The 24,724-nt window shown below is 40.7% G+C and overlaps 1 protein-coding gene across 18 annotated transcripts in view; it reads right to left on the bottom strand.

Moving 5' to 3' along the window:
* CLASP1 (cytoplasmic linker associated protein 1) overlaps window positions 1-24,724 on the bottom strand; it is a 173,396-nt gene that overhangs the window by 96,377 nt on the left and 52,295 nt on the right. For all 18 annotated transcript variants that reach the window (XM_032692563.1, XM_032692562.1, XM_032692559.1 and 15 more), the window contains exon 8: window positions 24,422-24,489. In XM_032692563.1, the coding sequence (XP_032548454.1) occupies window positions 24,422-24,489 (68 nt within the window). The remainder of the gene's footprint in view (window positions 1-24,421; window positions 24,490-24,724) is intronic.

Genomic DNA, 24,724 nt, shown 5'->3' on the forward strand with positions numbered 1-24,724 from the left:
CTGCCTTCTGGCACTATTTGCTGAACCATCTCATCCTTCACATCTGGCTTTGAAGTGGATTCCCAAAAACCCAACCTCAGCAGGAACCCCTTCAAGGGCTCACCAGGACTGACCAGCCACAGCACTGATCCTATCTACAAGGACATGCATATCACCAGCACCTTGGCTTCTTTCTCTTATCTCACATATATCGCCCTATTTAAACTAGAATATGTATCATGGCGGTGGGAGTTTGTCTTCTGAATAAGGTTTCTGCAATGTAAATCTAGCCATTTGTGATCTTAATAAACACAATAAATACATCAGCCACACCTAAGGTGGTGCTTAGAAACCCAAGACAAGAATGCCATGCCACGTTAGCAAACAAATGCTTTTTGTCTTAATAATCCTTACAACACTCCATATGCTTTTCTTTAAGCCCAAATGCTTCAGTTTTCCTTCTTTAGCCAGGAATGGGGACATTCATCATCTTGGCTGCTGCCTCATTCTGTCTAATCATGAGCTAATGAACCTAACAGGTTTTCAACCGATACCGAAAAGGAAAAGAAGAATCCTGAAAGAAGTAAAATTTGGAATTGTCTTCTGCTCCAAATAAATCATATAAGCAGTTTTCTGATACACATCCTGCTTACGATACACATCCTGCACAACACTACAGCAATTTCAGAGTATTGATGCATACCATATCTCTGTAAGCAGAAAAACAATTCAGGCACTAGAAATAACAAATAAATTACATTTTAAAGTTCCCTTTATCACACTGATATGAGGAAACTGTTGTACACTCAAACCTGACCAGATCCAACACCAGATTAGGCAGATGTAGTCCATATATGGAAAGAAAATTCCAGCTTCTATCTGAGAGAATACGCAATAGCCCTGGCAACACTCAAAATCTGCTCTCAAGGACTGGCCTGGTAAGTCAAACAAAATCGTCCTGTAGAAGACTGATTTGAAATCATGAAACTCATGAGTGATTTAAATTACTTTTCTGAGGAATACAGCAAAGTTTTTAGAAACTTCTGTTCATGAAACTAACATACCCAGAAATGGGAATTTTTAAGAGTTAGTGAAACTGTCATTTAGACAGTTTTCAGCCATATGAAAGTTTCCATTAGCTTTAAGTAGATTTAGAGGAGGTACAAATTATACAAAGCTTGCATTCCTACAAGTTTTGTAAAATTAAATATCAACAGGAGGTAACAAAATCGCTGATGATATGATACTGAGGGAAGGAGCGCACCAGCTCAAACAGCCAAAAGAATTCACTACGGCATCGAAAGCTGATAAAAATCCACTAAAAAGCCAGGATTTATTAGTTTCACCAATTACTTCAGTACAGCTCATACAGATACCTAAACAAGAATCAAACACCCATGGGCTAGGGGCTGCACAGACAGAACCTTTACCCCACACTGATTTAAAAAAATTAAATAACTGAGAGACAGATGCAGACACGTAGATAAGGCAAAATAAAAGAGAAGAGAAAGAGATAAGGATCTGCTTTCCTCAAAGTCATCCTTGGAAATACAATATTCCCACAGTGCTTTTTCCAGCCAGGCACAGAGCCTTCCTCTAGACCTCAAGAGCATCAGGAAATCCACCATGCGTACCTTGGAAAACCACACCCATCCCAAAAGCCCACACATTTACATAAAGTTTCAATTCCAGGAGCAAACCCAGCTTGTCCCTGCCCTCCACTTGCCCCAGAGGTTCATCATTGGGCCTTGCCGGACACCCCTGAGCCATTCACCTGAATGGAGACACAACCATCTCTAAATGCATCCTTCCACAAACACCCCAGCTCTTTCAGAGCCTGTAATACGCTCCACAACAGGGTGTCATTTCTGTGTTTCACTGTCACAGCTTTCCCTGCTGACTGTGCTTGGGGGTGCTGTCCCTGCTTTCTTCTGGACCCTTGAAAATACCCTTTAAATTGCACTGCCCCAAGCACAGACATTATTACTCCCTCCTCACAGTGTTCTCATTAGCATAATCTTCACAGATAAAAAACACAAAGTGGGCTCCTGGCCCTAGAGATACCAATCAATGAGAAAGGCTGTTTATGCAGGTTGGATCTTTTAGAGTCAGAGAATATTTTTTCCAGAACTACTACTACTACTGCCTAGTTGCAGGACTGGTATAGGTGCAGAAAAGCATTCCGTCACACCCAAACCGCAGATAAAGCACACTGTCTTCCATTTTAATATTAACCCTGTCTGCTGCGCAGTGCCAGAGTTTAGACTTTGCCTCAACCTTACTGAAGTTTAATTATTTAGGAAAATAATTATATAAAAGAAAGTAAATTCTTCTGCCTTTGTTCACAGGGCAGAAAAATTCCTTTCTGCAGAAGCACAGGAGCTCCCTCAGGCACCATCTCCATATGGACACGTGGCAGGGATGTGTCAGGGTAAAGAGCAATCAATGAACCCTTTCCCTCCTCACTCTAACCTCCATCTCTGCATTTGCTGGAAACCTTACGGAAACAGCCTGGACTCCATGTTTGCAGTGAACAAGTGTCAGAACTCAGGCAGCATCACCCAGCCCCTAATCATCCACATTAGAAACATCACCCCGTGCCGGGTCTGTGGTCAGCTTTGCACAGTATTCACTCTAAAAATTTACATAAATGTGGTTAAAAGGCACAGCCATTCAGCAGGTGCAAGAAGGATTTGTTGGTATTTTAACATGTGAGTAAACTGAAACAGAGCTGAGGGACATTCTCAAGGGCATGAAGACTTCAGGGCATTGCCAGTCTGGATTAAGCTCCATTCCTGAACATATGGGGTTTCTTTATAGATCACTTTCTCTCCCTCCTACTAAAGATGCAAATAACGTCACAAATGTTTTCTTATTTTCCCAAAATTTTCTTCAAATCTGGTTTATGCACATTCAAAAAAGGACATTTGCAAAAGGTTTTGATAAAGTAGAAAAACACATCACAACGTATTAGAAAAAAATGTTTTAATTTAGTTGTTCTTGACAGGTTGCTTGAAGCTTAGCCACACCTGCAATTGAGTTCTCTGTATTTCACAGGGTTGGTGCTCAGAACTGCTACAGGAAAACACCAACCAAAGACTAAACCGAGTTCCCAGGGAGACACCTGCTGGCGACAGCTTGGGGTTTATCAGCCAAAACCCGAATGAACAAGTAGATACCTGGGGAAATAGATAGGTGAAATTTTGTCTTACTGGACTGTCTACACCCTATACAGATGAAGATAATTATGAGGTACACCAACAATTTGAAACCTTTAAATAGCAGATGTTTTTCAGCAGTGAAGGGCAGGAGCATCATGTGCAGACAGGGCAGGTGACTCCAGCCCCACAGACCAGGTCCAAATTTCCAGCTATCTGCACCATCTGCTGCCATGACATCATAGGATGAGGCACTTCTCCAGCCTCCACTCCTCAACTGGCATTCCCTGCACAGATCCCTCTCTCTACCTCCTCAGGAATTATGGCCAGTGTAGCTCACCTTGATGCTGACTGCCCCAACACCCTTCAGTGTCAAAAAAGGGAAACTGCAGTTTCTATTGTATCACTTATTGCTTCTTGAAGGGATGCTCATTCTCTACAAACACAGCACACTGGGGTGTAAAGCACTGACAACCAGCAGGCAGAGGTGTACTAGGAAGGAAAGAGCATCCTGACATTTTTAGGACAAAGGGCTGTTACAAAAAGGGCAAAAGTCTCTTGCTGCCTCCAGTAACCCAGTAACATCTGGGGGAGAAGACAGAAATGCTGCAGATCCCACTTCCAGCCACCACAGAACATCCTGCAAAGCCTGCTACTGCACACAATCCTGCAGCAGAAAGCTTTCCAGAAATATCTACAAGGAGATGAAAATGTCATGCTGCAGCCTTGTTTCCTTTCTGGACAGGTCTCAGAGGATAGCTGGGTCGGTGCAGTTAAGCCAGTAAGATGTGCTGGAGGGACCTGGGGAAGCTGCAGTACCAGCCCTACCCCAGTACCTTCATTTAGATCTGTTTACAATCAGTAACAGGGGCAACATGTTGCCCAGCACCTCGTATTTGCCGTGAATGACCCTCTTATGAGATGGTTGCACATCCTGAACTTTCCAAGCAGACACCTCTGAGCCAAGAAACAAAACATGTGCAATTATTCCTGAACAAAGATGGAAAAAACAAGGCTGTCAGCCTACGTCTCCTGTACAGCCACAGAAAACAGGAGCCAGGGCTTCGTTCATCTGTCTGGTTAAAGGCTAATGCAAGAACATAGGTACATCTGCAAAAACTGTATGGTGCTATGCACATCACACATCAATGACTCCCACCCAGAACGTCTTGCCTGATGCATAATTAATAGACTTTAATTAGATGACCATTTAAATACTGTAAAATGCTCAGTTGGCAATAGCCATGAGATAAGAACGTCTAAAACTGCAGGTGGTTGAAACAAAAGAAAAACCACAGAGGGAAAATTAGGGACCAATGAGCAACAACTCGACAGCCTAGGTGCCTCTTAAGACAGATTATCAACTACTACAACAGGCATGACCAGTGTGATGACCAGGAATCTCTACCATAAATTAATGCTTCATCTTTACAAAGACACATGTTACTACAGACTGCGAAGGCACATATGCAAGTAAAGTGTACAGACAAGTTTTGTTTCTTTAAGAAAAACTCAAAGTTGAATTTTATGATCAAGGCTATGCTCTGTAGCCAGAAATGGTTACCAAACAGTGGTCTGAGATGCTTCTGAGCTCCTGGGACAATGGCTACTAGGTTACAGTCGGCTGTATGTTTTCCAGAGCATCCACTGCAGCTGTCAGCAATGGAAAGGGATGGGGAACCTGACTTGGTGTTGATGCTTGTTCTGCAGTATTTAGTAGGACTGACTGGCTGCATCAGCACTCCCCTGATGCACTACAAAGTAGACGTTTCTGCCTACACCCAACTAATAAAAGTAGGACTTAGGATGATTCTTGCCTCCCCACCACTTCAATTCAACTCCATGAGAGCAAGCAGAGTCTTTGATAAGCTGCACAGATACAGGATTTTGCAAACTGTGCTTCAGCACCATGACACCAGTGCCTGTGTTTGCAGCTTGTGCCAGCGTTCGTAATGTCTACGTAAGCACATTCAACTACATCCAGAGCTTCGACCAGCAACCTGTCAGAGCTGGTGAGAAGTCTCTATTCCCTACCCACATCACATTCATTTTCATAGTTCCTGGCACAGGGAAGCAATGGTTTGCCAACAATGAAGCTCACTTGGCTTTTATTCCCAGTGTCTCAAAAGAGAATAAACATTCCCTTAATCAGTAAAATTCATTTACTAATGAATAGCTAGCTAGCATATCACTTTTCTCAGGATCATTGTAGAAGAAAACTTATTGTATTTATTACGATCATTGAAGATCAGTGATTTCCATGGTAGCTTTGAAAATGTTCTTTTTTTTAGAAGCAAACCCAGAAACTAGTAGATAACAGATTATGAAAACATTTTGGACTCTAAAAGCACCCAAACTCAGAGTAGGAAGAAATGTTTTACTTTTAGTGAAAAAATGTTTGTTCAGTAACTTTAAGAATGAATGTTCCATAACAGTAATTTATAATACTACTCTGCACAGACTTGTGTATGATCTAGATGGTATTAATTCCAGGTTTTTGATTCAGTGAAAACAAAGGCAAAATTCACATAAGGAGGCTGATTCCAGGTCATGCAGAAAAGTCAAAATCAGAGCACATGCCAGAAGATGTATCAGAGTATAGGATTCCCTTTATTTAACCATCATCACACTAGGCTAAATTGTGTTTCCAGCTCTATACATTGGGGATGGAGGTGAATGCAAGAGCATTCATTTTTTTTAGACGCTAATATCTCAGATTTTCTTCTTCTATGCAGTTTCAAGTGAGCACGGAGATGTTTTAATACATCAAGTAGTGGCCTGTTCAACAGATACTTCAGGACAGTGTATGGTTTCTATGTGGTTGGCTTACAGAACTTAAAGAATCAAATTGATATTTACTATGGCTTCAAATATAAGCACAGTGTGAATGCCCGATCTACAAGTGGAAAGCTCCAATTCCTGAGACACATCAGTTTCTTGGGCCTTCTTTACACACCCTTCAAAGCCCCAATTTAAGCAAATCACTGCTTCAAGGAAAAAAATCATGGGAAAAAAGCTCCAAAGCCAAAACTGTGTCACAGTAACACAGCTTATAAAATATTAACAGTCAGCGTGGCTTCTGTTTTCCTGAAGCTTGTTTCACTCACTCCCCAATGCCTTTAAAACAAAAGATAAATCTAAGCACCTTCATCCACTTTTCTCCCCCATAAACAATCATCATCATTAGGTACAGCAAATAAAGCAAGTCATATTCAGAGGGAGAAAAGGAAATACAAAGGTGGAGTCAAGACATCACTGAAACTTTCATTCCTTTTGTCATTAATGACTTCAGACTACTAAATCTGATATTCGTATTTCAGAGGCAATGTGAAACCCTGAGCAAGCAAGGGAACTCCAGTGTGCTACAAAGAAGAAAGCATCTTTCCGAAAGAGCTTTCAATATAAATAATGCAGTCATAGCATAGTTAAAAATAATTCCTGTTATTCAGACTTTACATATAGACAAAAAATAAGCACAAATATCCTCCTCCTTTCCTTTTAAAAGAAAAAGAGTAGTTTAAAAAAAGCAAATAGTTGTGTCCTAATCAGTCTGTTTAACATAGTCCTGACAACCCATTTTTATTTGGCCTCCATCAGTGCTGCTGTTCACTTTCTCCCCATGACTCAGCATCCTTTTTCAATCATCCTCAGGTCCCTGCACCGGGGTAAAACTTAAACCTGTCACCCAGCTATACAAAACCTTCTGCCATGACTGAAAGTTGGACTCAATAATTGACTCTGATACCACAGCTGGTCATATGACTGCTTTAGTAACCACCCTATTTTCCTCCTATATATTGTGTGCACAGTAAAAGACTTCCACAACTGCTACATCCATGAAAGAACGATGAGAGAAATCAGTTTCCCCACATAAAGCTAGTTACTGCATCAAATAAATATGTCAGGATCGATTAGGAAATCCGAATTGAAAAAATGTGGTGTGACAGAGCAGTAAAATCTTGATTCATCTGACCTGAAATCTACCAGTTTTTCTCCTGTATCACCTATACCACTTGACTCTAAATCCACGGCCACCTTGCCCACTAGAAGAGCTAAACAAAGGGACTAAGGGCAGGCTCATTTTGACCTTAATCACTTGGTTTAAACCAAAGTTCAGAACTTGGTAAGAGGTGGTGGAAGCTATGAATAGAGATTTACAGCAAGCAAAAGATCTCCTCTGGTTCAAGGGCAAAGTCTGTCTAGTAAAAACGAAGGATGAATTTACCTCAGGACTCAGACACGTGATCAAATTATTGCTGCTTAACAAGTTATAAGACATCAGCTCAGCCAAAGTAACAGCCCTTGTGCTGCTCTTAGGCTACAGCAAGTGCAAGGTAATACAACATAGCCCTAAAAAAAGCAGGTTAAGCCAAGCAGAATCATCCACATTTACCACAAAGAATACAAACATTAATCGCAACCCAGCTAAACATCTTACCCTGCATATAGTCATTAAAGACTTCACAAAACAAATGCTGACCTAAATGGAATTGGAGACATTAAAAAAAAAAAAAAAAAGAGATTCCCATGTAAAAGCTGTGAACGCTGACTGCAGTTTTAAAAAGCCTGGCATAGCCATTTTCACCACTACTAGGGAAAGAAAGAAGTCAAAATCACTCATCTTTCCTTAGCAGTGACACCTTCTCACAAGTGACTCTGCCAACTTAAGAGAAGCTGATGCAGAACAAGATTGAGACAATGTGCTGACCACTGCTGGTTTAAGTCCTTCCTCATTCACTAAAGTTACTGAAATCATAGTGAGTTTACATCAACAGCAAATGCTGGTGTTCATGAACCTAAACACCCCAGATCTGAATGGCCATAAGGAATCTCAAATCCATGCAGATGCAAAGAAAACCTACCTGCCAGTCTCACAGGATACCTAAATCCAACTGATTTCCATCTATATACATTTCTGGGTTCCCATAGGCACCCCTGCCTCCATGCAAGACTTGAAAGAAGTCAGTAAGTCAAAACCAAAAAGAAAACAACACTTCATTAATACAAGGAACCATTTTCTAAACAGTTTGAGATCTCTCCTTTCCCTAAGGCAAGTCTGGCTGGCAAAGCAATTCTGTACATCTGTGACCCTGAAAGATCACTGCAATGATAATTCAAATGGACAAATTGGATAGGAGCTTCTTCCCCCTTACACTGATTTGTCTACCCTGTAGAAAGCTGCTTTCCTTCCTACATGACATTTATTCTTTATTCTTGAATTGCAAGCTGTAAAAGTGTGGCCCATATAAAGGCTCAGCTCCTAGAAACAAGCTGGTCCCTTTTCAGTAGGCTGCTCGTGATGCAAATGCAGAAGTCACCAGGAGAACCGGTGACTTCACTACACAACTGTGTTTCTCCTTTGTTAAATACTGTGTCAAACTGTAACAAAAATTGTAAAGAAAAGCATAAATAGACATGTTAAGATGAACATTTCCTACTCTTATTTTGGTTATAGGATATACAATTCACCTTAAAGCTTAAACTCATTAACCTTAAAACTTAGAAGGATTTTTACTACTTGCCTGAAACACAGATTACATAACACAGCCAAAATCTATGTAACCAGAGCTTAATATGATACTTGATGTACACAGCCCAAGTTAAAGTTTTGGGAGATGAAAACAGGCTCTAGAAAGGGCCCAAGCAGAGCTAGAGATTAAGCTTCTATAACACACAGGGAAGGTGAGAGAGGGAATATAGAAGGCAAGACAGAAATTACTGCAAAACACATAACAGGAGTTCACAAGCTGTGTGCTTTGTGAGCCATCCTGGGAACTGGCACATGTGTCGCCTTGTTTGTCAGATCAACTCGTATCATGCTCAAAAAGCAAGAGTCAGGTATCCCTTTCAGTCCAGCAATTCAATTAAATACTTCCTAGTGACTGAAGTCATGATTCTTTATTCTCCACTATTATGAAGTCACTCCACACAGTTTGATGCTGAAAGTAAAAAATCAGTAAAACCTTGTCATACCCAGGAGATAATTTAAACATCTAATACTGCCACTAACAATGCCTTCTTGCTGGTGTTTTTTAAGTTGCTAGACACAAGTTGAAAGCCTAGCATAACTATCTAGGGTGAATCAAGGATGACCAATTTGGACCTTCTTCCTGTTCAGACATGTTATGGCATGTACTGTAATGCATGAAGATTTTCTGGACAGGCCTCCAAAACTTCAGGTTCCCCTACTCTCTGGGACTTACAAGGCAGACAAATCAAGATAAAATGGATCCATAATACTGTAGTGTCCCTACTAGGTAGGGATAGAATTGAGCACATGAGCAATGAACTGCAAAACTAAGTAGCACAACATTTGAGCATAAATCCTAATCAGAAGTAACAACAGAAATAACAGATTGCTTTAATCCTAGACAGGTTTCTTTCAAGGCTGTTCAGCAAAATAAACTCAATAGGGTTGTAGTCCGAGACACTTCTATCTTGGAAACTCCGTAACAGCCTCCCAGGTTGAGATAATGGTCTTCAACTACTTACTGGGCCTTTCTCAGTGCAATAGCACTGATGATATCTTTCCCTGAATCCAGGTTTACCATAAGTGATGACTGGGGAGAAGAGATTTGTTTTCTAAGTTTGCTATAAAGACAATTACCCCATGGTAAAGGTTTGCAGCCATCAGGTCACAGAGATGTGAGGGAAAGAAAGATCTTTGAAGCACCTTGGAAATCAGAGACTGCTGCTCCCTCACGTTTGTATGATTTCCTATAGCCCCATTTTTATTCAGTCTTTATTTTTAGATCATTTTGTTGTCATCTTTCACTCACTTCACATTCTTGTACAGGACAAAAGACATGACTCAGAGCAGAGGAGCACCATTTCTGTTTCACAAGAGGTAAAACACCCTGCAGGTCCTCACTCAAACACATGATGTTCTGTAATACATCTGTGTACTCCATGACAAAAAAAGCCTAAGTTCAAGGTTATTAAAGGCACTCTGTGTCTCATGTGCTGTAAGGTGTCCAGACACACCTAGAATTTACATTTCAGAGCACGAACCAGAGAATAACACATGTCAAAGAATTAAAATATTTGATTTTGAACACATTTCATTTCAGATACAGGAGCATGCCTTAAGTCAGTGGTACAAGCATTACAAGGATGTACCAAGACTAAGATGGCATGGTTCTGCTTTCTAGCATTAACATTGAAAATTTCATGTGAAAGACCTTTTGAAATATGACTGCTCCTTTTACATGCATCAAAAAAGAGTACATGAGTTGAGGAATGTTAAAAAAATGGGAGTAAGCTGTTCAAAATTAAATATGTGTTAAAGGGTAAAATCTAACTAGGAAAATAACAGTCCTTCCATACCATTTATTTCACAGTAGCCTCTCAGTCGCATGTGAAAAGCTATACAGTCGTGTATATATACAGTATATATATATGGGCTTTCACAGTGACTCAGAGCTCTGCAAATACATCTGTCCCAAATCAGTTGTAAAAACTGTTTGAGAGCAGAGATTCACTATTTCTGTTTACTCATTCACCAAGTAAAAGGATCTTGACAAGCAAGTAAATTCCTTTAAAATTGTAATACTGCTTAGGATCAACAGTCAGATCCCAGACTCTTACGCATTTGCTTTACATTTTCACAAATCGGAAGCAGGAGTGGCCATGTCAGTGTTATGTTCTGTGTAATTAAGTGTTAATACTCACTTTGACAGGCAGGATTACTATCTGTTGACACACTGAAAAATGCTCACAAACTCCATGACTCAAACATTATCAGATATGGAAGTGGTAATAGCACAGAGGAGGTGTGAAAGTGGAGGCAGATACGAGCACCAAATTAGCAAGTTTTTATTATTAGCAGCTGTCTCCAGGCATTGCTTAGACTATCTGAAGAATCAGTATGAAGAACTAACATTAAAAGAATGTGCATGAACAATTGGCTATAAAGATGTGAACTGAAGGAACACAGAAAAGCGTATCAGTAGTAGCATACCAAAAAACGTCAGGAAACTGGGTTGCAAAAGAAAAAGCCGCATAAAATTGTTCTCCACCCAATTCAGTAATTTTTAGCAGGCAATACAGGCTGCTGGTACCTTGTTTAACACAAATAACAGGGACTGCTCATAGGGCACTGCCATCTGCCAGCAGCTGTCGCTGAAAACCGAACACGGGGAGCAAGGAGCAGTTAGCAGCACCCTGCCTCCAGAAGTAAACAAAATTCAGAAGAAATAGGAATAAAGTGTGGGGGGAAATATCTTATCAATGTCTCATCGAATTCCTAAACCCAAATTCTATGCTCAATGTGTAGATAAATCTTCAGTATTTCTGGAGTAGGCAAGTACCAGTTAGAGCTTGAAGGTCTGCTGGATCACTTCATTCCTTTCATAAGCAGGACTGCTGAAGTCCTGTATACTTGCAGGTACCACAGAAGTAAGAGACTTCTGCCTAGGGATGATCTTCAGATGTGGCCAACTGCTTTACCAGGTATCAGTTTATTCAGAGAGAAAAAGGTTTGGGGCCTCCCAAAACACAAGAGCATGATCAGCCTGGTTCATCTGAAGCTCACACATCAACCACTTAAATCACTTGAGCCACCTGAATCGCTCACCTCCATTGCAGAGCACTTACTTTAACTTCAAATGGCAAGAATTAGACTGCAACCAAATGGTTTGGTTATACAATGGCTATTTACTGTTTGTACTGCTGTGGCAGCCTGCAGCAATGACTGACCAGCAGCATTCTGGTTCACTGGATATAGTGCATATCCTATCAGTTCCCTGGATGTTGCCAAACACTGAATCCATGCTTAGGAGACACAAGCTAGCTAGGGAAGCAGGCACTGAGCCATTAACCTGCATGTTAACCAGCACCCAGGGGGCTTTCAGTCCAGCTAAACTAAGTCAGTTGAGCTAAAAAGATGATACTACACTCACGCTGCCCCTCTGGTGAGGGTCTGTTCTTGGCATGATTTATTTTGAAGAGTCTGTGAAGGGATGAGAACAAGTTTGTCTCCTGGCACTATGGAGAGGAATCCTAAGTCTCTTATGGAATTAAGGTATGTCCTACATGTGAACTTCTCCTTACGTGTCCCCTTCTCATCTAGGTACCACAGATAATGAGCATAGCTCCTTAATAACAAATGATTGAAAGGTCGACAAGCATCTTGGTAGAATAAAAAAAAAATCCATAAATTAATCACAAACTAAAAAAGGAGACAGAACTTAGGAATTTAAACTTCCTAAATGAAAACTTTGAACTCAAAGCAATGACAATAAAGCAGCCTTAAGCCTGTTCAAGTCTCACTCCTGCAAACGCACTGCCATGCTGGTAAATCATTTGGTTCTCTTTGGGAACCATCTGCGCTTGCCTTCACTTATAGAAGAATTAGCAAACTGAGGAACTGGCACATGTGAAGCACAGCACGTAACAGACAACTATAGACTGACTTTCAGCTTCACTCAGAGACTGAAAGCAAGTAAGATCAGGTTTTTGCACTGGGAAACGTGAATTTCAATGCCACTTTTACCTACTGACATCCACAAGAAGTGAATGCTCCAATTAGTGTCATTTTGACCTGTTTGCCTTGCCTTTTTTCCCCATGAAAAGCTTCAAGGGCCCCTAGTATGCTCTTCCTCCACTTTACAAATTGGAAACTGAATTGATGAAGTCTCCACTGAAAAGCAGAACAGAGGAAATGCATCAGAGAACTTCCAGTCCCTCTTTTTTTTTTTTAATAGTAATTTTGTGGTTAAATATTAGAACCAGGGTCCTACTAATTCATCTGGAAATCCTCTCCCACTGACACAAAGAACCACTCCTAATTCCTGTCTGGAATATGGATGGGTTTGTTGACTTGAGGGTTGGTTCTTAGTCCCCTTGATTACACTTAAACCAGGCTTACTTAGCTTATTTTTGCAAATATATGAGGAAAGAAGGTAAAAAACTTTACTGAGACGAAGAAAATGCATTCAAACATCCTGAGCTACAAGAAATGTTTAGGCAGTCTAAATAGAGAACAGGAGTACAGAGCTCTATCTGCAAAATAAAGCTTAATATTAAAAGTAGAGATTCAGAAGACTTCTAAAAATAGTATTTTGAAGAACAGCAGGAAGATTAAATAGGTGAGATGTCTCACCTACTAATTTGTAGCAAGCTGCTCCTCAGACAAACAATTAGAATATATCCACATTTAAATATCAAGCTTTAAGCTCTTAATATTAAAATCAAAGAGCAATCTGCACCTTAATGCTTCACTGAAAACGATCCTGTGCAACTTGACATTCACACTGATGACAGACCAATAAAACTAGAGTGAAGTATTCTCACCAGTTCTAGTATAACACCAAATCAGCAGAAGATGTGCATTAAATGATACAGGCTGCCATTTACAGAAGTGCCTCTGTTGTGGCTTGCAGCCTTTTCATGCTGACATCAGGTTGTGTTGTTAGCTGAGGTCACATTTTCTTCTGCCTTTAGCCCTGTTACCACTCTTGATAAACTGAAGTGCTCAGTAACAGACAAACACACCATCTCAAATGACACCGGCAATCTGTGTCTTCAGCTTACTGACACACACAGCTATAAAGTACTGAGTAAAAGAAACACTGAATGAATCTGGAGGTCTTCAATACCTACTGCCTCCTATAGAAGGAAAAATAAAATAGTGGCATAATTTAGGTTGAAAGGGGCCTCTGGATGTCAAGTGATCCAATTTCCTTCTGAAAGTAGGGCTGACAAAGTTGTATTGCTCAAGGCCTCATCCAGACTAATTTTAAAAGTCTCCATAGCTGGGGATCCTCTGGGCAACCTGTTCCAGTGTTTCATTCACTGTCTTCAAAGTGAAAAAAAACATCAACTCATGGGGAAATAAAACAAGCATTGGGTCATCCCCTCAGTTCCTGTAGTATGTGGACTACTGGAACTTGCATAAAACTAACTGATAATCTCTTGATAAAAAGGATCTTATTTCTAATTCAGAGGTTTTCTGAAATTAGTGGTCTTACAGGTACAGAAAAGTCAGGATTCTAGCCCAAAAATTAAAAGATGAGCTGTTGATCGCAGCTTTTTCCTGGTGTTCGTAGTGTGTGTTGTTTCACAGAAACCTCTTCCATGCCAAATCCAGCTGGTCAGACCATCACTGGCCAAGGCTGCAGAGCACAGTCAAACACAGCCCAGGTGCATTCTCACCTCTAACTGGTACCATGCACCACATTTCAGGGCATGTAAAACATGCTGGTTTAGATGGCTCTGTGATCCAGCCTTCCTGGGAAGAAGTTGGTGGAAAGGACCAAACCATTTCCCCGTAGACACACTGGAGGCCCTGAAGAAACGTCCCACTGCAGCTGATTCAGCCCCTGGCCTGGTTTTTACAAAAGACACAGTATTTTGCACAGTCTGTCTCTGTCACAAAGCTCCCATTGCCCCAGCATCCTACTGCATCTCTCACATTCTCAGGCAGAGTGAACAGAGATCCTTATACCATGCTTCAATAAACAAGAAATAGTTTGGACAAAAATAGGGACAAGACTACTTTAGAGCCCTTGATAATAAATAAGCTTCAGGGAGCAACATGAAAGGAAGCAGCAAGCAAGAAGCACAATGTGCATACAAAGACAAAGTACAGAATCTCTAGAGAAATCCCACTACAGTGAGAAGATCCAGCACATCAAAAAAATAGAAAAAAAAAGACATCTAAGGAAAGCACTAGAGATAAGTATGGAGCTTCTTAAGGGGGAGGGGACAAAGAATAAGTTTCAGTGAGCTGGTGCATAAATATTTTGCCTGTGGAAGCTTGGGATCAGATCTTATTTAAGTCTCCAGTGAAAAGGAGCGTGATTGTCTCTCCACATCATAGAAGCTCCATGTGATTAGACGTCTCTGCAGATTCAGCTCCTGCCCAGCACAGAGCTCAAACAGCAGGAGTATAAATCAGAGGTGAAGTGCACTGGCAGAGCTGTAGCAGGAAGAAGTGTGCCCGGCCCTGCCTCTTCTCACTGGCTCCAGGATTGTCCCTGATCCCCAGAAAGAGCTGGGGGGAGGTCAGGGGGAGAAATATAAATGATAGAGAACAGAGTTAGGCCCATTCTTCATAAAGCAGACCTAATTAGAAATGTCAGGTCTCATTATGAACCAGCACTCCACTAGACAGGAGCCCCATTACTCGAGAGAGATGTATGTGGAAGACATGCATTTCTTAAAGATGTACCCACACCACAGCCAAAGGGAACAGTCTCATTACCTGGGGGTAAAGGCAGCCCCAACACTGCCAACTGGGTAAAAAAAACACCAGCAGAAGCAGTGCCAGCACTGTTTCATACCTAAAACTTCTATTTCCCCCTTCCTTCTGGAAGACTAGGAGCAGTCATGCCTCAAACACTCATACAAGGTTATTTATAACATAGTCTACCAGCAATTTACAAAGAGTCCAGTTTATTTCTCATTGAAATCATTAGAAAGAGTCCATTAATATCAAAGGGACCAGATCTGGAGCAAAAAAAATTAGTGTAAACCTCTGCATTTAAGCATCCAAAACTCTCTTATCAAACCACTGTCCACCCTGGTCTCCAACGAAGTCCAGATATTTTTCATATTCCTTAGACATCAGTATCTGCATATAACACCAGACACTTCCGTGTCAAGCATCTAAAGGACAGATATTTATCTCTTCCTCTTTAGTGCACTGTTTGTGCCAAAATTCACCTGGCTTGACTCTGAAGGCCAACTGCAAAGCAGCAGCCATTAGCAGCTTTCCTCATGAAGATTTCTCTGCAGTGAGATCCCTGCAGGCCACACGCAGGGTGTAAACCAAGCCAGGATTATTCAGGGCTGTCTGCAGTTTTGGGGCTTCAGGGGAATAAACAAAAAAGAGACTCAAACTGCTTTTCACAATGCAACAAACGATTCCTTTGACAGAGCAGCAGGGCAGAATTAATTCCTTCAGCAAGCAGAAGAAACCCAGTCATTATACAGTATTTGCTGTCTTAATACTACAAAAATAGGATGTTTTTATTTATTATAATATGGTTTTGTTCTATTTCACATCGCTATATCTGAGCTACAAACAAAATACTTCAGCCAAACATAACGGAGGAGGAAGGTAGCATAATGCCAGATCAGGGCCAAGTACAGAAAATGCATTAACTTCTCTCTGGAGTAATAAATCAGCACTTGTCTGCTACTGCATTTGGAAAAGGTCCTCTTCATGCCCCAAACTCACATGGCCATAACTGCAGTTTTTGTTCTACCACTGTATGTTAAAACTGGATACACCATCTGTTGTAGTATGTCTTTCTCAGAAATGGACTCGACAGTCTAATCTCATCCAGCCTCAGATCAGTGATCTGAAAATGAAAAGAGACTAGGTACAAGAAGATCTTCAAGCCCCCAGGCATTTGATCTTAGGCTCTTTAGAAATCAACAAGGTGCTCTTCAGTCTAGACACTTGAATAAAATCTCACGGTTATGGAAGCTGCAACCACTGCAGTTACAGTATACAAGGGCAGGGATGTTCTTTGTCACTGGCAGGAGAAAACATGTCTCATGTACTGTTATTGCCCCTAAAAGCCTATCCTGTATTTCACCAGTTACTTTGGGGTGAGTGCTGTCCTCAGAAGCTGCTAATTACAGCAGCTAAACTCAGTTCACTTGTTACATGCTCAACCTGAAAACAAATCTCATCAAATAAATGAGAGCAGCAGCACAGGAATTCATCAAAGTGCTCCACAAGAGGTGCAAGAAATTTCATCTCTCCCCCAAGCAGTCTTTGGCCACTGCTGAGGCTGCTGATTAAGCCAGCAATTGAATTCTAACTGGGACAGTGATTCTATAAAAACAGCCCAGAGCATTCATTTAAAAGTAGTACCAGGAGACTACTCTCAAGAACCCAGCACCCAGCCAACATACAGAAAGGAGAAAGACCCCCATTTCTCCACCACTTTTTGTGGAGACTGAAGTATTTGTGAGCCTCAGGCAAAAATTCCTATGTCAAGAACAATTTTGTAATTCTTTCCATAACAGCAGAAAGCATGTGATACCTTCACTTGTACTCACTGAGCACTTTCCTGTGCTCGCCCAACAAGTGTTGAAGTCAGAATGTGTAAAACACAAACATGACCCAAATAAGCTTCATGAATCTGCAGAGTATACAGCTATGGGATACTTTTTACTCACACCAGGTTGCCCTTAAGTGTGCAGCCAGCCTTCCTTTAGGATAGTCAAATAACTTGTACTCCCATCTCTCTCAGGGAACTGTTGAGAATTAAAAGGCTGACCTAAAATCACTGCTATGTTCACAGTGATCAATATGTGTGTGCACGGGCATGTGTATGAACCATCCTATTGATAAACTTGTCCCTGGAAGATTGTATGTACAATAAATGACAAAGCTAAGCAATCAAAACTATGATATTTAGAGTTAGTTCTTTCATGGGAAAATGTCACCGGATTTAATATTGTTCCAGCTTTGATCCCTAAACTCTTTCTAACAGAAGATCTACAAAGGAGAGCCAGCTGGGCAAAGCAGCACAGAAGACACCAGGAAACTGGTCCAGAGATTTTAAAGAATGACCACTGCAGATTTGAGGCTTTGTTTAACAGGTGGAAACAATCTGACACCAAAACACATGAAAGAAATGGGAGGAAAAGACCATAGCAAACAGCAACTACAAAGGATTCCTGAACTGTGATCACCTCTGCAGCTGTACCAGATGTTACTGCAGTTTCCATGGGAAGTGTGTAGGATTTTTTTCATTCCAATTCTTTATGAACACTGGACTGGAGATTCATCCTTGCAATGTATTCTCTAAGACAACCACTGAGGTGACTCAGTGACCACATGGTACTTTTAGCAAAGAGGAAGAAGAAGATCAGGCCCCGCACGAAAAATTTCATTCCAGGTGTGCAGGATATTCATGCATTTAACTTCCATTAAATGTTAATGGAATGGTGCACGTTAATCTTTTGCTCACAACCCCCCCACTGAACAGCAGCATCTTGTCCTTAAGCTGCCCACTCCTTTAGCCTGTATTTTATGCACATCTGTTAGTGATGTTAGTAGCAACATGATTCTGCTTAGTTACACCAAAGCTTTGCCAAAATAGCATTTGTGTGTTCATATAAAACCATCAGGCTTAGGGAAGTGATGAGACACACACAACTAAAGTAACTCTGGTCTAACAGTTCTTTGCAAGGAAATGCTGCACTCAAGGTACTTTGGATTCAATCCAGAACACACAATAGCACTAACAACTTACACACTTACTTTTCTTCTGACATTTGCAACTACCACAGTCCAGCAGTGGTGACCTGGAGGTCAGACATTTCCCAACAGATAAGACCAGCTGGACTTATCCCAACAGATAAGACCAGGCTCTTCATTCCACCAGTTGATCCTATAAATCTGAGAAGTTCCCAGCATGATGAAATCATCATGCTTCATTGACAACAATACATGCTTGTTTTATTTAATAAGCAATTAAATACATTAATTATTCAACACAATTCCAACTGTATTAAAATAATGGATTATTCTCAACTCCTCTTTTGACCTGGACAGGAGGAGCCAGAATGAAAAGGTCTCTCAGCTGTAGATGGTGACACTATCCACTGACAGGTGATGCAGTTCAGAGAAGGAGGACAAGCCTAGATGGTTTCTGTGTTTATTTCCTGGAGTTGGGAGGCATTTACTGACAGTGAACAAGGAACGCTTCACACATGCATCCACTGCCTCCTCTGAAAATACATGCAATAATTGCCTTGGAAAACATAATATTCCAAAAGGATATTCCAAGTCCCTAAAATGAAGAACTGTGCATAGAAATGGTATGCACTGTAACATGTAGTATCCATTCCACAACATTCTATTTGCCCAAGTGATTTCCACCTTCTGTTACATAAAAAGCTGCCAGTTAACTCGCACCTTGACGCTGTAAATATCAATACAAAACCAAGGTCTATAAAATTCAGATACCGACAATCTCAGACTTCCTAAATTTAGTCTACTACATCGACACTGTAGTAAGGATTTCAACACGACAACAGGTACAGTGAATGGAGAGAAAAAGGGAAAGAAAAATGATGCAGCTTTTGCAAAGATGGCTAACAAAAATCACCTCCTCTGAAAGCTAAGATAAAAAGCACAGGCTCCTTACGTATCAAAAATAAATGCAATATGTGCCTCCATCCTGTAAATTATTCTTCACAGGTGAATAGATACAGATGTCCTCTGCCTTTCCATTTCACCTAATCTCCTCCAGCCTCACTGACTACCACAGAAATCCTCCGTTACAGAAATGCAGTTAAAATACAAAAATGCAGGGGAAAACACTGATTCTCCATATGGCACATTCTTGGAACTGTGGTTCTAATTCAAAAGTACCCATAACCAATTTAAATAATCTTCCCAACTAATGTTGCAAAAGGCAACGGCTGGGAAATTAAAGTCTCAGTGATCACTCAAAAACATCACAGACCAGGAAGGGTTTCTGAAAATACCTGTCCTTCACCTCTCACAACCTGTTCCGTTCCCTTATATATGCATACATCCTCTTCCTTCACCCCATCAAACAAATCATTTATCATATTTTATAGAACTTAAACCAAGCTTGATGCCACCAGGCTACAGATGCTTGCAGGCTGTTTTTTTTAAAGTTCCACTTTTACTGCAAGATTGCTTCAGTCTGTCACACCGTTAAAAAGAAACAGAACAGTCAAATATTCAGACACTAACAAATAAACACATCCATCCCAGTGGCACATCATTAACACCTACCTTTCCCTGTAGTCATTCTCTGCAGTGCCGGCGAGATCCTGGGGAAGGGCACTGTGCTCCGGGAGCAGCCCCACAGTACATGTCTCTCAGCAACTTAACCAGCAGCAAACTCGCCACCCTCCTACACCACTTCGCTGTGTGACCCAGCAGGCGATTGCCACCTCTCCTCCAAAATAAAAGCCTGCTCAGCATTCAGCTGAGCTCCATGTGTCCTCCTGTGCCTGCTTGCTCACACCCCTCCCTTCTACATTTCAGAGTTTAAGATCCAGGAGGCAGCAACATACTTATTTACAAAGCTGCTAGAAAAGGAGCAGAGCTCATCTTGTCCATTTATACCTTCCACAAGGATGTACTCTGAGTTAATGGTGCTCACTCAAATATCAGACATTACTGCTCTCTCAGGTCCCACACAGGTATTTACTTGCTTTTTTCATGCCATAAGAATGCTGACTCAAAGAAATGAATTTTCTTTTTCTTGAAAACTGAAAACTGTATTCAGAGAACAAGCCATAATGGAATTTAAATTGCACAAGGAAGAATGAATGCAGAAAAGCACAACGCAGCATTTAGTGGTTCAAAATCTCTCTGTGTTACCACACAGTTGTCCCTCCTTCCAGTCTGCAATTCTGCTGCTTGGATGTGTGTTGACAAACAAACGATATCCCACCCCCAGATGCATGGCAATACTTGGCAAATGTGGGTGATTTTCCTTCATATAATAAGATATCAAAATAGCATTCAATTACTCAACTTTATTACTAGCAAAACACAGGAATCTAAAATAGTTCTAGTTTCCATCTGACTCCAACTTCTCAACTGCCTAAACAGAATTCACTTAGCAAATAGCATGTTTATCTAATACGTTATCTCAAATATATAGTTCTATTGAAAAGTAGCACTGCTCCTTCTTCATACGTTTTCAGTAACTGAAATTATCACATCTTCTATTTTAGCACTATTTTAATTAACTTGCTCACTCTTAGAACACACATTCATACAGTCAGCTACCAAAACTGCATCCTCCTCTCACCTTACTCCGTGCAAGCATCCACGGGGGAGAGATCTCAACTCTAGAATTCTGACTATCAGATCTCCTGCTTTGATTCCCTTGCAGCCCAAGACCACTACCACCTCCACTGTCCCTAAATCTTGCTCTCCCAAGTCAAAATTCATCACCAACAAGAAAGTTCGATCCCCTCCCTTCCCACAGGCACACCACTGCAGTATCCCTGCACATATAAATATAGAAGTATCTCCCAAAATTGTGTGACCTATATAAAAAAAAAAAAAAAAAAAAGGTTTACATCAAAGAACATCACGTTAAGATATCACAATGATCAAAAGCATAAAAAACACCCCAAAACATTTTGGCTACTGAAAGCTTTGGTTTGGGTCATCGATTGCTATCAGCCTGTATCTCTCAGCAGATCATTTATTTTATTATTAATCTGCATTGAAACTTGATTATAAAGCTTTCTGGAGTCGTGGTCTGATCCAAAGTCAACTCAAATCCACAGAAAACCTGTACACTTTATGTTAAGGTCCTTCCAGATAATACCAAGGAAATTCATGCAGCATGAATTCCTTGGAGTCTGTGTCCAATAGCCTCTCTATCTGTATCACATTCAACTCAAGATCATCACACAGCGCCACATGAAGACAGCAGCTGACTAGCTGGCAATTATTGGCTCTTTCATGCTGAAAATGTATTTGTCCCAGGGGAATAAGGCATCTGCATAATTAGCAAAAGCAGTTACACAGAAAATAATTAGCTTGCTGAAAGCCCAAAGGGGGAAAAACTATAATTTTTGCTTCAAGAGGCTGACTAATTATATGCCAAATAACAAAACAGAGCTGCATTGAGAATCATCGAGAAATCCAGCGTGGATTTTAACTTCATATTCTAGCTATAAGGGCTGCTGGTAGCCTAGCAACAAGCAGCATACTTGGGCATGCCAAAACCTCCCTCTGTCTTAATGAAACACCTCAGATACTCTGCAAACCTCCCCCACCCCACTATGCATTTGATTCTTGTATTACTAAATGATAAAAACAAGGCCTAGCCAAAAAAATAAACAATTCAAGATACGCTCAAAGAATCATTCATGGACCACAATACAGAAAAATAAATACAAAATGAAGATTGTTTTCAGAGACTTGAAATTCACAATCTGATTAGAGTTCATTTATTACATTTATTCTTTGGTTTATGAAAGCGTTCTATTATTTTAAGTACCTTTTCTGGTAGTCTAAGTAAGATTTCTGTTTGTTTGTGTCTTGGGAACCATCAGATAGGAACTCTTTAACAACTTACAGCAACTCCCTTATCTCCAAAACACTCCTGATATACAAACAGTGCTGCTGCAATTGCTTTCTTTTACTTGAATCCTCAGTGAACCAGTAGAGGAAATTGTTATCCCAAACTGTAGCCTCGTCTCAGAGCCGAGAGACCAGTTTTCACCATATTCCACCATTCCAGAAGCCACATTTGCTTTCCCACCTGTCCAGTTCTGCGATAAGACAGGTTGGACAACCCCTTTCAAGTCTCATTGTAATTAGCACAACTCCACTGCTCAGTTATGAGTGACCCTTCAGCCAACACCTTGTTCTTGGTTACCCACCAGAAAAGCACAGACTCACTCACCCATATGACCACTCTGCCAGACTCAAAGGGTTAACAAAACTAAGAGCTATTTCCACTATTTCCTGGGAAAGGCAAATCTTTTGGATGTGCAATATTTATCATCACCTTCCCTGGTGACTCTGACAATTGCTGAAAGTGTCACCCTTGTTCAAAAGCTGCAGAAGGTGTCAGGGACACAAGAAACCTGACAAATTTAGCTTGTCTTCAGGCCACAATAAACTTGTGACCACGGGTGAAGATAAGCCTCCTTCGCTGGCTTTACACAACCTCACCAAGGTAAAATGAAAGTTGCACAGAGCTGTTGACACATTAGATATGACGAGCATGTGTGCTGTGTTTGTGCTATGCTTGGAGGGCAAGGAAGAAACAAACCAGCCTATGGCACTACAGGAAACTGAACCCTCCCCTCAAACACACACACAAAATATATTAATAAGTAATGGTGTCAAATGACAACTGCTTTAACTCTGCAACTACAGACTTCTTCATTGTTAGGGAAGATGAAAAGGTTCTGGCAGAGCAATAGGAGATCCTATCCTTTGCTCTCTTTGACCCCTTAACACTCCTCCACTCTCACCATCTCCTTTTTCCCTAGGCTACTTTTTGGTCTCAATGTCCACACAAGAGATTCAATGGAGGAGAAATGCTAACACACGCAGAGACTCCAAGGATTACATCCAGCCACAACACAAGCAAGAACAGAGAGACACCAGAGGATCAGGTTTAGCAGGGTGAGGAAGACAGGAGTACTTGTGTCTGGAAGTACTAAAAGCCTGTCAGTGGAGTCAAGGACATGACATGGGGATCATACGGTCTCGGGCACTCGATGTGCAAAAAAGTTAAATCTTCAAATTCACCAAAACAGTGACAAAGGGGTATAAAAGAAAAAATAGTTTCCAATGAAGTCTAAAAGTAGAAGTTCTGATACACAGATGTTTTAGATGAAGCAATATGTTTTACCACAGATCACAAGTCTGTCTCATCAAACCCCAAACAACAGCAACATACACAGTACAGTGACGCATCAAATTGCTTTTGTTTTTTTTTGAAAGCCCCTTCTGTTTCACTGCCAGCAAAAAATTCTGCCTTGGCCTAGCCAAGTGGAAAGCAGAGAAGCTGAATCAGCAGTAAGCTTGTTTCAGTTAGGATTTCAGAGCAATCACTTGGAGGTTGTGAACCTTAAGAAGTTTGCTAAGGGATTAAATATTTACTTCCCCCCCTTTGAAACAAGTACAAGGACACTTGTTTCTCAACTGCACTTTTTTACCCCTGTAAGTCTCATCTACCTGTACAGACAAAATTTTCCCACATTATTCAAAGGCATAATTTTAACCCGTTCCATTTGAGGAACCTGCACTAGGTCTTCATTGTTCACAAACATACAAGAGAATATCACGTCACATTTCTGAATAATCCAAATTATAACTTCAGGATTTTCAAATAAGTTGATTTTATTATTTCCTACAGGGATGAAGTTTACTGTATTTAAAAATGGATATGGAAAGAAGAATGGTGCCTAGAAGTGCAAAAGATAATTTTTCCAATTTAAAAGAGCAAAGACCTCTCTGCTCTCTTGGCTTCTGAGAGCATGGTGGGAATGACCAGGGACATCACCTCTCCTGCTCTTGGCCTTGCAGAGGGTGTGAGCTTGATAGGAACCCACAGTTCTGAACTCAGGTTCTTCATCTCTGCTCTACTCAGCTGTTGGCAGAAGGATGAATTTCCTCACCAAGAATTCTCTCAAAAATCTATTCCTAAACAAGGAGTGATACCTATTAAGATTACTTCCTAACTCATAAGCTTATCAATACAAAAACCAGTAATAAACACTTGTTACTAAAGTAAGCAAATTACTAGAGAAAATTACAAAAAACACCAGAAGAGATTAGAAGTAATTCTACTCACCACCTGAACTCTGGATCATGTTTCCAGATTTTTGGACCTCATCGAATTTTGTAAAAATTACATTCAACCTGTTTGAAAGTTAAAGGAATGCAAAATGAACAACTGAATTTAATTTTTAGGAATATTAGAATCATAGAATCACTGAGGTTGGAAGAGACCTCTAAGATCATCGAGTCCAACCTTTAAGCCAGCATCACCATGTTCACTACTAAACTATGTCCTGAAGTGCCACATCCACACAGTTTTTGAACACTTCCAGGGACGGTGATTCCACCACTTCCCTGGGCAGCTATCTTCTAACAT

The sequence above is a fragment of the Chiroxiphia lanceolata genome, chromosome 7 (assembly GCF_009829145.1).
Source record: "Chiroxiphia lanceolata isolate bChiLan1 chromosome 7, bChiLan1.pri, whole genome shotgun sequence".
NCBI classification, from domain to species: Eukaryota; Metazoa; Chordata; class Aves; order Passeriformes; family Pipridae; genus Chiroxiphia; species Chiroxiphia lanceolata.